The sequence below is a fragment of the Nasonia vitripennis genome, chromosome 5 (assembly GCF_009193385.2).
Source record: "Nasonia vitripennis strain AsymCx chromosome 5, Nvit_psr_1.1, whole genome shotgun sequence".
NCBI classification, from domain to species: Eukaryota; Metazoa; Arthropoda; class Insecta; order Hymenoptera; family Pteromalidae; genus Nasonia; species Nasonia vitripennis.
In genome coordinates, this window is record NC_045761.1 from 3090187 (window position 1) to 3105635 (window position 15449).

The window sequence follows — 15449 nt, forward strand, 5'->3', positions numbered from 1 at the left end:
GTGAGATCGTATCGGGAAAGTCTCTCGCGCGGGTATCGGTCGATCGTTGGCGTTGTGGATAAAGGATTCGTTTTTTTTCGAAATTTGAACGGTTCCTTTCTTTCTCTGTTATTCCGGAAAATTTCCGTCCGCCGCCGTTACGTAACGCGCTATGACTAAGTCTCTATCTCTCAATGAAAAGTCCGACCTGTCCGCGTGCAAATGTAAAAGAGACTCTGGAAAATGAGTGGCACAAAGTCGAGTCCGTTCTCCTGCGCCTGCTGCAGCTGTTCCTCGTCCTCGATTTCCTCTTCCTCCTGCTCCTCCTCCTCCTCTTCGTCGCCCTCGTGCTTCTCCTGGGGCTCTTTGCGACAAGTGTACGCGTAGCAAATCGGACCCGGAGCAGGTCTGTCCAAGTCGCTGTAGGTCACCCCCTTCAGCAGGCTCTTGTAGAACGTGGACAGTTCCGCCCAGGCGTCCAGCAGCACCGGTCCTCCCGACATCTCCCCCGTACTCTGAGCCGATCGTTTTCACCCCTCGTGCAGCTGCTGTCTCTCGACCGATCTATCGGCTACTTCTCGACCGATACGTGTTTCCGCACGGATAACGCTTTGCTTATTCTCACGAGTCCGTCCGTCCGATGTGGATATCTCCAATCACATGACTCGATGAGCGAGCACCAGGATGTACCGAAAGCAAATCGAACGGAATTGATCTAGCACACTGCGCGCCCGGTTTCCCAGTATAGTCCGTCGATTCTATCGCGATCGCGTGCAAATCACATGACCGAACTGTAACGATCTTATGTTTCGACACGGTGTCCCGGACCTTATGTCTCTCTCTCTCTCTCTCTCTCTGTCTCTCAGCGATACGGACTTGTTGATACCATTCGTGGGCGCATCTCCGGCGAGACTGAGAACTGACTGAGAAGACGCGCCACTCGGCCGTTCTAAGATAGTATCGAAAGACGCGCGCCAGAGCTCCCTCGGACGCTTTTTTCCAGCTCTCTCCTCTCTCTCGCTCGCGCGCGCGCGGCGAGCGCCGCCAGAGGTGGACGATATATCACGAGCGCGAGGCTTATGTTTATTAGAAGGCCGCCTCTCGTCGCCCCTGCCGCTGCGCAGACGCGTGTATAGGCGACGACGGAGATGCGTTATTACGCGAGCGACAGCCTCTGGTATGTGAGACCTCGTGGAAGGGAGTCCGATGATCCAGAGAAAGAGAGAGAGAGGCGCGGGTGCCGCTGGATATAGACGCGACTCTGGAGCCTAAGGGGTCACGGGCTGGAGGTTTATTTTCGAGTGAGGCGCGCGACGTCGCCTACGTGACGTTTGCATCTTGTTTTCTTTTTCGCGCCAGAGAGAGAGAGAGAGAGAGAGAGAGAGAGAGAGGGGGGGGGAGAGAGATGCAGGGGTAGAAAAAGTAGAACGCGATGATATCCCACACGGCGTGAAACGTGACATCCTTGAACGCGCGCATACAGCCGACACTGGAAACTCGAGCGCGACGGCAATACGATTGTAATTCTAATCCCGTGTAATTTTGCGCCTGAGTAGTAACGAGCGCTTTGGTCGGACGCCTCGCGCGCGCGGTAAAAATGCGAGTATATAAGCGTCGGACATCTGCCTCGCGACAAAAAGAAGATCATTGCACCGAAATCTGGCGCGAGGCTCGTCGACGCGTTGCCGTCTCTCGACAGGAAATCGCGGAGTCGCATCGTCCGCGTGAGCCAAGTGAAACACGAGAGTAAAAGGATGAGCAAGCCGCTTATGATTAATGGCCTACCGCGTTATTCGCTTAGGCCCTCGCCGCTGATTTTCATTGACTCGGGACGCGCTGCGATTCATCCCGCTCGTCGCTGGCTGGCCTCGGGCTGTATACGAGCGTTTATTTTACCACGAGCTCTGTCCTCGCGCTTCTTGCCCTGCGCGCGCTCGATGAAAAAATTTACTATATTTTCATCGGGACTCGCGTACACGTCCGCATTTCGCGCTGATTCTCGGGAAAAGCAATCGCCGAGGTATATAAGCCGTCTCGCGAACGCCGCACGTGGGGGTGATCAATCATACGCCGAGGGCGAGCGAGCGGTTTATTTATATTCGCTGTACACACGATTCTTCGATGAATAATCCAACGATCCTTCGTCGGATACATCATACGCTTTGTTGACATCTCGCGGCTAATAGTGCGCAAGCGCGCGCGACTAATTAACCTCGAGTTGAATACTTTCAGTTTTGCAATATCTCGCGCATTCTACGGCGATAAATAACGCCCGACGTTTAGCGGCGGAAAATTAAGTAAAATACGTGTATTTTCATAACCCGCTGGCATCGTTTCGCGAGGTAATTGTAAAATCGTGTCTTCGTGATTCATATTTCGCGACAATCGAGCGCGAACGAGAGAAGCCACGTGTGTACCTGTTTGGCGAATCGTATACGCATACTTATACGCGTTCATTCATTGGCTCGTGGACGAAAATATGATGGAAGAAAAGGAGCGCATATACTCACATGCGATTTTGCCAGCGCCGATCGATGGTACGGGTATGCCGTTCAGTCGGATGACGTTGAACTGCTGCTTGCTGGTGGTGCTGCGCTTGGTGTAGGTCGAGCTGCTCTCTGTGTGCTGCTCGACTATGTGCTCCTCTTGGTGCTTGTTCGTCCTTCTGCCTCGACGAGTTTTATGACTGGTCGTCGTCTCTCTGTACTCCTCCGACGCCTGCGAACAGTTTCGTTTACATCCCCCGCATGAGTATGAGAGCTTTTTTTTTCTTTTCTTTTTTTTCGACACGTGTCGAAATTTCTCGTTCGATTAAAGCGTCTAGCTGGCGGCAGCCAGAAGAGTATATCATTTCTGTTCATTATAAATTTTGTTAGACTCATTTTGTTTACGCTAATTTTGTCGTAAATCTATTTTCTCGCGCGAAGAAGGAAACCAGCGCGCGCGCGCGCGCGAGCCGACTATAAAGAGAGCGCACGTGCTTATTTTAAAGTGTTAACGACGCAATAAAAGAATGTCCGCAGTTTTTCGCTCGCCGCGAGTGAGAGAGACCGAGTGAAATTTATGGTTTCGCGGATTCATTCACGCTCCGGAGACACGAAAGTTCTTATTTTTTTTTTGAGAATTTATTCGCGACGCGTTTTATAAAATTGTGCAACGGGTCGTTGAAAATAGCCCCGGCTTGATCGTCGCGAAAATGAATGACAAAAGAAATATTTGTCAGCGGCTACTCTCTGACGGCTTAGCATTGACCAGTGGCACGATTCGCATTCACGGACGTGCGAATTGGGGCGCGAAGTATCTCTCTAAAAAATACTCGCACACGGGTATAGGAGACGAGAATAAGAACGACACTCTAGAAATGGCCAAAAGCTCGATTAAGCTGTCGCGCGCATATCCCACGCGCGAATGTGACGAAAATTACCACGCGAGCGACAGCTCATTTAATTGATATCTGCGTATTACTCGCGGGCCTGGTGCATCGCCAGGGATACGCGGACTCCGCGAATTCGGCTTACGTAAGCTCGACGCTGAAATCCTGATACGCAGAGGTGTCTCTATACTCACGTGCGGCTGTGTAGAAAGTCACACACCTGCGCCTCCGTGTCACGCTCTCGATGGCCCGATCATCCGCGTTATTATTTAGAATTTTCCGCGACGAAGAGCGGACGCAGTTTTTTTTTTCCACACTATCTGTATAATAGAACGATTCGCAGAGAGGCGGAGAGTAGGGTAAAGTATAATATCCGCGGCGGTGCACGACAATGCGAATAATAGTTCTCGGCGCCGCGGCTTGTTCTTCGGCCTCCTCCCACCTATTCTCTAGCGCCGCGAGGGGGGACTGTTTGTGGGCTATGACCTTCTCGCCGCCGAGAGAGAAAGAGAGAGAGAGAGAGAGAGAGAGAGAGAGAGAGAGAGAGAGAGCATTGTGTGTTACAGGGGTAAAGCTAGTGCCGAGAGAGAGAGAGAGAGGATGCATAAACAAGCGGAGAGCGCGGAAACAACTGCGCCGAAAATATAACACGGGCGTGTGTGTGTGTGTGATGTCGCACTTCGTTACGCCGAATTCCGTCGCGCTGCAGGAGGTGCAAAAGAATGACGGCTAGTCAAGATCGTGACATAATTCGGGAGACTCGCTACTATATAACACACGCGTGTAGCTTTGTGCGACGCGCGAGCACATTACAACGGCATTAACTCACGCGCCGAAAATCCTTTGACCGCGTGCGCCGAATTATTTCGCCAGCTCTTCAACGCTATGATATGCTATATGGTTAATTTTCCAGGCTCTCTCTCTCTCTCTCTCTCTCTCTCTCTCTCTCTCTCTCTCTCTCTCTCTCTATCTACTCTCGCGTGACGATGATTTTATGCAAATTATTCGCTATGATTTAGTGGCGCTATCGCGTGTGTCAATGGGCGAAATTCCATTATAGGCGCAAAAGCTCTTTGTTATCGAACGCGAGAGAGCCGAAAAGAGAGAGAGGGACATACGAGTACATAGCATCGCGTGTCGATCACATGGATAATATTATATATGCGCGGGCAGAGAGAGAGAGAGAGAGAGAGAGAGAGAGAGAGAGAGAGAGAGAGAGAGAGAGAGAGAGAAGCTCGGACGCGGGCGATGGCTATTTTCGAAAATTTCAGCCGCTCATGCGAATCTGCAGCTGTTGCGCCCGTACGTCTTGCGCAAATATCGCCGGCTTGTGTGTGTGTTGCATATACCGCTAATTATTGTACTGTCCGAGCCGGACGATTCGTCTTCTTTCCGGCTATTCTTTCTCATCCTCTATCTCCACCGCAGCCTGGAGTATTAATGATCTGCGTAATGGATCTAATGGATTGTTTGACTTTCCGCGGATAGTTGCGCGATTCAATGCGCGATCGCAGCGCTAATAGGAGACTCTTGGTTAAAAATAAAGTCGCCCGCGCGCGAAAATAAAGTTCCGGTGCGGCAAAAACAACTTGTCGAATGTTGTGCAAACGAAATAAAAGACGTATCAGCCGAGAAAAAAAAACAGACATTTATTTTCGTAATACGCTTGTATAATCCCTCGGATTACAGCCGACCGAGTGTAGATTCTATTTTCCTGCAGCGAAGAGAAAAAACAAGCCGCGCGCGACTAATTATACACCCTCGGTTACGATTTTTATCGTCGTCCTTCCGCGGACTCGCGGCGCATACGCGAGCGCGCGGGCTTGTTGTGAATCGAGGTGCGACGTTTAATTTAACCGGAGACATTAATTCAGAAGCTTCTGCTGCTGCCGCCGTCTCAGCGTCCACCCACTCCTCGCTCGCGGCTGCGCTTATAAATTTGGGAAAGCCCGCGGCGCACTCAAAATAGTCCGCGAGGGCGCCTCCGAACCATACGCACAGATTATATTTCAAAACAACAAAGTCGAGAGCTTCCCCGATCGTTCGATACATCGACTGCCCTCTTATTCGCGCGCTCGGCGGCATGACGATCACGAGCCGCGAACCTCGCTTTCCAGGGCTATCGGGCGTGCGCCGCGTTGAGATCGGTTAATTGGGTTGCGGGAAGGGGCTGGCTCTGGCGACGCGAGCTGGTATTTCAGTTTTGCAGGGCTGCCCGATGCACGATATGCTATGACTATACTATTTTGAAACAGCGAAAACCACTACTTTACGCGTGCGTACCATATAGCTCGGCGGTTTACGCACTTGAGTGATCTGCGGCGAGTCGGGGGCTCGAAGCTCGGTAATTCAGTATTCTATGTATGATGATTTCACAGATATTATACGAAATTCGTCAATTTCCGCTGAATGGATTACGCCCACGTGGTGAAACGCGATAAATAAACGCGCGCGCGTAGCTAGCTCGGAGTAGCTAGCTCGGAATGGATGCATCAGCGTATACATCGAATTGGCATTTTATTAGCGCGGTTGATCGCACTCGCGTATTAGATTATGTGCGCACGATCGCGATATATTTGAGAAAATCGATACACCGATCGAACGACTCGCGCAGACTCGCACCTGTTCGCGAGGCCCGAATTCCGAGGCAGAAGCTTCGTGTCTCCATGGAGAGAAGGGAGAGACGAGGTCGCGTCGATCGAAGGGGCAAATTTTAGATCCCCGAGCGCGGAGTGGGAGGAACTAGTGCACGCACATTCGCTTGGGAGCCGCGTTTATACCCACGTCGATTCGTGCAGCAGCCGAGGAGAGCGAGAGCTCAGGGCCCGTGAACGATCCCTGCAGCGCTCGCTTTTGGCCTTTCGCGTCGGCTTTTTCTACTTACGAGCTGTCGATGCACAAGTATAAACGATGACGCCGACGACGCTTGACGCGATGCCGATGAGTCTTCGGAATGAACTGTGTCGGCGCTGGAGGGCTCGCGCGCGACAATATCCTCGCAGACGCCGCCACCGACGCGCCTCGCTATAGTTAGACGCGCAGCGACTCAACCTCCCCCACTCACGAGCGGCATCGAGATATTTTCGAGAGGAGAGAAGAGGGATGTCGCGCGATATCCGCACGCGAGAGACGCCTACACCGACGACGACAACGCCACAAGTGCAGCGGATGAGCTGCAGAAGATGGATGACGTCGTTTTCACGCGCAGGAGCCACCAAAGGTCGCTGTCAATTTTATTGATTAAAATACTCACTTTGAAGGTGTACATGCCGTTGGGGATCGGCTGTCCGCCGAACTTGATGCTGAGAGTGTACTCCCCGGCATCCTCGACCGAGTAGAAGACGTCGACTGTGCCGTCGGCGTTGTCCTGAATGTCGATGTCGACGTCCTCGCTGCAAGCAGAAAATCAACGGCGCCTTTTAAAGTTTATATCTTCTCCGCAGATATCGCGATAATTAACATCGATGCCGCCGCGATTTTGATTTACAACGCGTGCGAGCCATATTTCCAGCGGGATTGTATATTTTCCGAGCCCTCGATTCTTCGAATCTAGCAAACCCAGTAAAATCATCAGTTTCGAGTTTGACGCGCTGTTTGCGCACCGAGTAAACCACAATCGAGCTGAAACGTCTATTTTTGCACGAGGAATTATTTTCGCACGAAATAGAGAGCCGAAACAAATGGTCTACAATACACGCGCGAGTCGGTGAAATCAGATAGTCATTAAATTGTTTCGAGTTTAACTGAGTACAACGGAGGCGTGAGCCGTGACGCGTACACGAACACTTCGCAGAGATCGGAACACGTTGTCAAATGGCTTTCTGCCACCGCAACTCGAGTAGGCTCAGATTTGGCATAGCACTTAACGCGACTCTGTTACAATGTTGCCGGCGCGCGAAGAAAGCTCGGTTAAGTATACCTTACGCCTACGCTAGAAATAACCCAAAGCCGCGCATATGTTTCCGCGAAATTTTTCAACAGCTCCGCGCAATTATTCCTCCCCGAGTTGAGAGCGAAACTCTAGGCGCGAGAACGGCCTGCCAGCCTACGGCTAATTGCTCGTCGAAACATCTATTAATGTCGCGGCAGGATGGATCATGCGCGTATTTCATTACCGCGACAATATTGGCGACAATGAATGTCGGGAAGGGAGAGACATCCTACGAGCGATTTCGAAACGATTCACAATGATGCTCTTTATTTGTCATTATTAGAGATGCACACGCGCGAGCAGCGCGCTCCTGCCAAACGACAGATGCTAATTGTTTCTCTTGTATGGATTTGAGACGTTACGTCATGTTTGAGCAGTGGACAAGTCTCATTAAAATGTTTTATTCGCTATGTCACAACATGGAGCTCAACTTTGTGTGTTTACAAATAGAATTGAACGGGGTCCAAAAAATGGGAAAAATGAGTCGCGTAAAAATTGTACGAGTATGAGCTATGTGGATGGCTACATTGGGTTGTGATTTGAGTGGTTTTGACAAATGTCTCGAAGTCGTTCTTCAAAAAGTGCTTTGCTGCTATCATGGATAAACTCCATGACAATCTCCCGGTATCGACACAAGAGTTCGCATTATTTTAAACAAATAATTTTCAGTACACCTGCTAGTAAACAACATGGACAACACGTATTATTGGTTAACCGGACCATCAATCAAGATACGTACTACAGCTTAACGAATTTGAAAACCAACGTCAAAGGAACCATCCTAAGGATCTCTGCCACATAAACGGGTATCTTCTCATGAATTAAAAAAAAAAAAAAGAAATCTCACGAAATTTTTACCACGATTGAGCCAAGCAATACACAAAAATTTCACCACGAACCAGCGAGATAACCTAACGCTACACCCATCTCCCGAATTCTCTACTGTACTCATCGATTCATTTACCTTCCGGAGGTAGAGCGTATGCGGCAGGTGACGGCACCGCGTCCGGCGTTCTCGGTGTCGACGGTAATGCAGTACTCTTCGCCCTGGGCAAGAGTGCGCTGCACGCCCTCCTTGATCTTGCACGCGTCGGCCTTACCGGTCGATACGCTCTGCACGCTCACCGGGCTGTTGGGCACATCCTTGCCGCCGTATTTGACGTTCACCTTGTACCGACCACAGTCGTCGGGCAGGTAAGTTGCTTTGTACTTGCCGTCGCCGATGTTCTGGATGTTAACTTTGCGCGGTGACTGGTCTGGGCCCTTTGAAAAAATTATGGAAGTGATTTTTTTGCAACTAACAAAATAATCGTTTTCAGTAAACTATTTCACTTTCAGCGACACTTACCAAAACTTGAACTTCCAGGTCGCCGAATCCAGCCTTGGCCGTATCGATGACAAAGTCGGCTGGGAAGGAAGCAGTGGTTATAGACGAGACGCCTGGTCCCGAGAGCACGACTTTGTTGGGATCGCAACCGGGCTCGACCTTGACCTTGAATGGACTGTTCTGGACGGGCTTGCCGCCGTAGTTGACTTCGACGGTTGCAGTGCTACCGGCTTGTCCGGGCATGTAGGTCACCTCGTGCACTCCATCGCGAATACGCTTAATCTCGGGCTTGCCGATGCTGCCACGGTCTGTCTTCACCTTTACGTCCAGCATAGCGTTCGATGTCTTGGTTGAATCGACGGTGAAAGTCGCGGGCACACCTTCGCGCACCATCTGCGGCTGGAGACCTGGTCCGTAGGCTACCACGTTTGAGTCGTTCTGTTGGCGAGAGAAAAATTTTGCTCATTAGTTTTTGATTCTGTTTTTCATTCAACAAAAATCTCGTCACAAGGCTACTTACAGGCTGCTCGGCTTGAACCTTGAAGGGCGATCCGGGAATGTCCTGATTGGCGAACTTGATGCTGATATCGTAATCGCCGGGTTCAGTCGGCAGGTACTCGACACTGCAGGTTCCATCGCAGTTGTCCTTGCAGGACACAACAGCTTCACTGGGTCCCTCGATAGCAAGACCGAGACCACCGGTTCCAGCGTTTTTGGTCTCGACGGTGAACTTGTTGGGCTTGTTGACGATACCCTTCTGCAAACCTGGTCCGTAGGCGCGGCACTTGCTCGCGTCACTAACGTTCTTGACATTTACACTGAAGGGTGATCCCGGCACAGGGATGTTGTCGTAAAGGATGTCGATGGTGTGCTTGCCCTCCTCGAACGGTGTGTAGCTGACGCGATAGGTGCCATCAGCTTGCGGGGTGATGATCTTCTCGGTGACACCGCCGCTCGGGTTCTTGATGTGGCAACCGATGTTCTCGCTCTCACCCTTTGGCTTACCGATCGCACGGGTGTCGATGGTGAATTCGGTTGGCTGGTAGACGTTCAGACCTGAAACGATCGAGATTTCGCGTGAGAAAAATGTAATTATAACGTTGGACGAAGTAGAATAGATTCGAAGGATGGGTGTATGCGAATTTTCAAGAAAAAATGATTAGTTGAGTGAACAAAATCTGAAAACAAACTGTTAAAGTGCATGAGACACTGCAAACGGCAAAAAATCTTAATAAGAATAAAGTACAAATGCATCCGCAATTAATAAGTGATTCGCTGATACGTGTCGGTTTTACATCAAGTGTAGTCAAGAGCGCATGCTATAAATCAAAGCTTCGCTATATAACACAACACAGCAAACAGCACAATAAGCCATAGCGTAGGATGTCTTCTCGGGGTGTGATGGACTCATGTCCGAATTCTCCTTTCTCTCTCTCTCGCTCTTAAATCATGCAGCCAACGGATCATCCATAAAATATCAACGCAAACGGGAGCAAAAAAATCAAATAAAAATCCCGTGTAAGTGCATGTCTTCCCTCTCATACAGTATACAAAGAAAACACTTGGAACAACGATAGATACAGTAATAGTATACGAGAACTGAAAACGCTAGGGTATACAAAAAAAAAAACGTCGTATCGCAATGCAGCTGACCATGAGGCTGTATGCCGCTGCCCGAGAGCCTGATCTTGCTGAGATCTAGCGGCGGAAGCTCGTCGATCATCGCCTGGAACGGTGAGCCAGGTATATGCTGATCGTTGAAGGTGATGTTGATGACGTAGTCGCCGGGCTCAGTTGGCAGATAGGCTACAGAGCAGGTGCCGTCGCCGTTGTCCCTGCAGTTAATGGCTGCTTCACAGGGTCCCTCCACCGTCACTCCCAGACCACCTTGTCCGGCCCCCCTCGTGTCGATAACGAACTCGGCAGGCTTGTCGACGATCCCGGTACTGAGACCTGGACCCGACGCCCTAACTCGCCAGGGCTCGCTGGTGGGTAGACAGGTCATGCGGTGGGGATAGCCCTGGATGGGTTCGCCGCCGAAGCTCACGCCGATGAGGTACTCGCCGAGCTCGGTGGGTGTGAAGTTGACGAGGTAGCCCTCGTGGGTCGGGAGCACGTGGGCCTTGCAACGGCCACCCGATGGCGCGGTAATGGCCACCTGTATGTCCGCGGGCCGGCCGGCCTCCTGCGTCAGCACGCGAAACTGCTGGAGACTGTTGACGGGCGCGGCTACGATAATCAGCGGTCATCGCAGCTTCGTTTATTCGCTTTGTCTTTCGTTTGACGCGCGTGTGTGATTTGATTATTGCATGTGATGCGAGTGTGTTTATGTTTGATGTGATGGATGCATGTGGTTCGCATATAGGTATACCAAGAGTTTACATAGACGCTATAGTGTAGGAGATCTCCCTCTGATAATGTACATACTAGAGTGCGTGGGCGTACGTCATTGCGCAAGAGGGTCTCCACTTATTTTTTTAATGTCGAAACGCTGCTGAAGCCTCTGCAGATAGAGTTACATTGCAGGAGCGAAATTTGGCAGCTTTTGCGTGAGTGAGCTTCAAGCGGTTATTGACAGGTATGAGAGACAACAAATGAGTTAGAGCGCGCGGTATAAGCGAGACTATTAGTCTCCTCGGTCACTTCGGTTTTCGATTCTTTTTTTTAACAGGAGCCGATCTCGACTAGACTCTCTCTCTCTCTTTGCGAGACTGCGCTTTCTTATACAAACATATTCATACGCGCTTCTAGAAATTTTCTTCGGCTACTTCTCGCTATTTGTAAATTTAGAAAGACTCTCTTCGTTTTTCGGCCGAGAATAAACTCGCGTGCTCGTCACGGATTCCAACTGGAATCCGCTCGAGCGAGCGAGTGCGCGTGTATACATATATCGCGACCGACCGAGAAAGCTGTATTTATAGCCGACATCTAGCCGTTTTTACATTCTCTCACTGTCCGAGCCTAGCTGGGCCGGCGAATTTTCGACTTTGACAGATATGCATAAGAATGCGAGTCTAGAGAGTGTAAATCTAGGTGACGAAGCGACCTTCAAAGAGAAGCTTAGGATACAAATAGCGGCGAATTTTCTCCTCTGATTCTAAGATCTTCGTGTCGAGTATCATATTTGTGTTACAACTTTATAATATAATCTTCCACGTTTACGTTTCAAAACTACTCGTAGCATAAACCTCTCATGAGTCGCTCGTCCACTCGATCCGATCGACAGCTAACGTAAATAAACAAGAAAATCGTCTAGGCTCGCGTGGTAAAAGAAACTTACTGTTTGACAATCCATCGACTTTGACCTTGGACACATCGACGCGCGGCTGCACATTGACTTTAAGTGGACTCTTGGGCACTTTCAGACCTCCGTAATTGAGATTGACGGTGTAGGTTCCTGGATCGGGTGCGACATAGTCGACGGTGTAGGTTCCATCCTCGTTATCGGTAAGAGAAATCGGAAGGTCATGATTGTCTGGCGTTTTCATGTCGACCTTGAGCTCTCCAGGTCCAGCCTCGCGGCAGTTGACATTGAAGTGCGTCGGCGTGTTGGTCTTGGCATTCTCCAATCCCGGTCCAAAGGCCTGTACTAGGGCTGGGTTCAAGGGAGCCTCTACTTTAACTCTGTAAGGCGATTTCTTGGTGGCGACTCCTCCGTAATTGACCTGCGATTGAAAAAGTCTCCATTGAAATCGACGAGTCGCACGAGAGCGGATGCTTAATTAAAGCGCTAAATGTACCATGACAACGTGCTGCGAGCCGGAGGTCGGCTTGTAGTGCGCCTGAATAGTGCCGTCACGCTTGTCTTCCAGCTTGATCGGTACATCCCTGCCGAAGGCGTCTTGGATAGCTACCTCCAGAGGGGCCTGGCCGGCTTTCTTTACGTCGACTGTGAAATTGGTCGGCTTGTCGCTGACTACACCGACCGGCTGAACTCCGGGTCCGTGAACTTCGACCTAAAATTGACACGCCATTAATAAATGTCCATCTTCCGCGTCGGGCATCGCTCGCAAAAGCAACAAAAAAATATCAACAAACTTTGTCAGGATCGAAGTCGCTCTTGGGCACGATCTGAGCAATGTAAGGTGACTTCGGGATGTCCTCGTTGTCGCAGAGGATGTGCACGGCATAAGGTCCCGGCGCAGTCGGCATGTAAGAAACATCAGCAGTTCCATCGCCGTTGTCAACGCAGTCGATCTTGGCTTTGCTGGGGCCTTCGATCGAGAAGCCCAGAGCGCCGGTCTCGCCGTTGGTATCAACGGTGAATCTCGCCGGGTGTCCGACGATACCTCCGAGCAGACCCGGTCCGAAGACTCGGATGGCGGACTCCTTATAAGGCGCGACGTTCACTTCGAAGGGCGATTTCGGGATTTCCTTGCCACCGTAGGTCACCATAACCACGTGACGGCCCTCCTTCACAGGATAGTAGTGGCAGTCGTAGGTGTCGTCGCTGACCTTCGTGATCCTAAAAACGCAAAGCCATTTATAGGGACGTGCGAATAATATCAAACCGAATATAATCGATCGCACTTCCTCTCCCCGTCGCGAGCGTATAAAGAGCTATTAGCATACTTAGCCGGCAGGTTGACGCCACCAGGCGCTATGATCTTAACGTCAGCCACTCCCTCGCCGGCGTCCTTGGTGGTGATGACAAAGTCGGCGTCGTCCTTGACGCGCACGCCGTTGGCCAGGAGACCACGGCCGAAGGCCTTGCACTTCTTCGCATCGGAGACCGGTGCTACGCGCACTCCGATCGGGTTGTTGGGGATCAACTTGCCCGCGAAGAAGATGTTGACGGAGTGCAGGCCGATCACCGGCGAGACGTACTCGCAGCGCCAGACGTCCGGCGAGGTTTGACGGAGCTTTACCGGGACGGTTGTCTTCTGGCCCTGAGTGGAAAAATTGAATTGGCTAAGTGATTTATTTCTAAAATAGCTCTCGAAAACAGGTTTTAAAACACAAAGTAAAAGGGTGTGCAGATTGGTTTTGAAATAACCGCCGGCAGTCTGCTACGCCCTGCTGAAATTATTTCCAAAACACCAAAGCGTTTCGTTTAACTTTATCCGCCGACGATCTCGGCATCGCGCCTTGAATTTTAGAAAATAAAGCAACCAGTACCTGAGGGTCGAGAATTATGACTTCGGGCACGCCCCTTCCCGCATCTTTGGTGAAGATGTCGAAGAAGGTGGGCCTGTTGACGACTACGCCGTCGGGCTGGAGACCAGGTCCGCTGGCGGTGACCTTGCTGGGGTCACCGGCGTGACCTTCGACGGACACGGGGAACGGGCTCTTCGGGATCTCGCGACCCGCGAATTGCACCTTCACTTTGTGCAGGCCCTCGTTCACCGGTGTGTAAGACACCGAGTACGTGAGATTGCGGTCCTTGTTGAATCTTATGTCAACCTAGAACCCAGTGGAAAACTGTTGACGATCGTTTCTCGGCTTGAGGGTAAGTTGAGCTTTTTGGCAACGCTTTTTGATAGTTGGTGTTATGAGTTCGGGTTAGAGTCAAAAAATAAACGTTGTTATAATCGCAGTTGTAAGTTATGTCCAAACAGTTTTGTTGTTTTTGTACTTTGTTAGATTGGGAGGTATTGGCCCACGGCTTGCAGTGGGAATACCTTACTTTACCTGAGCCCTCAGATCGTTCTATATATACCTATGGGAGTGAAGCTGCAGAAAAAAGTTTTCTACCAAATAAGTTTCGATGATATTTCTTTATTACGCTGACGAATTGCATGGAAACTTATTCGAGTCTTTGGATGAAATTTAAATCATGGTGGATTAAAATTTTTATTAAAAAAAAAATAATAAAATAAATTTGTACTTTTAATTTTATTTTTTGATAGAGCTGCTCGTTTATTTTAATAATACGATTCAACGAGACGGAAAGTGCAGGACACCGAGCAACTCTATACAAACAACAAAAAATCAATTTTCCTCTTAAACGAGCGTCACATTCTGCACGAGATAAGAGTGAAAATTGATGAGCAAAGTCAAGCTAATAACAAAAATGCCTACCGGTAGCTTGAGACCCTTGGGATCGTCGACGGTGACCTCGACATTACCCTTGCCGGCGGAAAAGGTTTCCACGGTGAAGTTGGCTGGCGCTCCGATTATCGGACCTGAAGGTTCGATTCCGGGACCGTAGGCACGTACCCTGCAAAATTCTCCCACATTCTTTACACACCTCTCTTTAAGCCTCCTCCTCTCGTACACAATTTTTAATCAAAGAAATAAAATAATGCAACTATTGCGTGTAGTAAATAGTAAAATAAAAGAGTCAATCGTGAGAAAATCAAAATCTATGCGCCAGTCGGTTACCAAGCACAAAAATAAAACGATACTGTACAGTATTATTGATTCAGTTCGTGTGTAACACTTGCTCATAGTTAATGCGATAAAAGCTGCACATTTATTAAACAGCCCCGTCGATATACGGATCACCATATTCAAAGTGTATAACATTAAGTACAATTCGCGCGCTACAATATCATACGTATCCAGAGAACAAAAGGAAGTGGCGTCGCACTGCGCATTTCCTATGAGACGGACTCGTTATGTCAGCCGCATCAAAAGCACACACGTGTGCGATAGTATATTCCAATATAGCACAAGCCATCGTGCGCTTGGGTTTCGACTATGTGTCCAGCAATAAATATGTTAATGCTGCCAGCCAAATAATATAAGACACGCGCGCACGCGATTTTTTCACACTCGTGAAGCATAATAATGTGTAGGGTGTATAAATATATATCTGCTATACACAGCCGCGCGGCAAACATATTAATGCGCCAAGGCGAAAACGCAAAAGTCAAAAACCCAATCGGGCAAACGCT

The 15449-nt window shown here is 49.8% G+C and overlaps 1 protein-coding gene across 6 annotated transcripts in view; it reads right to left on the reverse strand.

Annotated features, from left to right (window-relative positions):
* Window positions 1-15449, reverse strand: part of LOC100123445 (filamin-A) — a 31058-nt gene that overhangs the window by 6871 nt on the left and 8738 nt on the right. For 2 of the 6 annotated variants that reach the window (XM_008203733.3, XM_001607040.4), the window contains 11 exons: window positions 14632-14770; window positions 13729-14013; window positions 13183-13499; window positions 12649-13075; window positions 12351-12566; window positions 11891-12275; window positions 9131-9666; window positions 8632-9048; window positions 8248-8546; window positions 6606-6744; window positions 2490-2697 (listed from right to left, as the gene is read on the reverse strand). In XM_008203733.3, the coding sequence (XP_008201955.1) occupies window positions 2490-2697; window positions 6606-6744; window positions 8248-8546; window positions 8632-9048; window positions 9131-9666; window positions 11891-12275; window positions 12351-12566; window positions 12649-13075; window positions 13183-13499; window positions 13729-14013; window positions 14632-14770 (3368 nt within the window). Of the gene's footprint in view, window positions 1-187; window positions 900-2489; window positions 2698-3546; window positions 4219-6236; window positions 6370-6605; window positions 6745-8247; window positions 8547-8631; window positions 9049-9130; window positions 9667-10263; window positions 10840-11890; window positions 12276-12350; window positions 12567-12648; window positions 13076-13182; window positions 13500-13728; window positions 14014-14631; window positions 14771-15449 lie in introns of those variants that run through there. The other 4 variants (XM_031931643.1, XM_008203735.4, XM_031931642.2 and 1 more) reach the window with 4 other exon arrangements.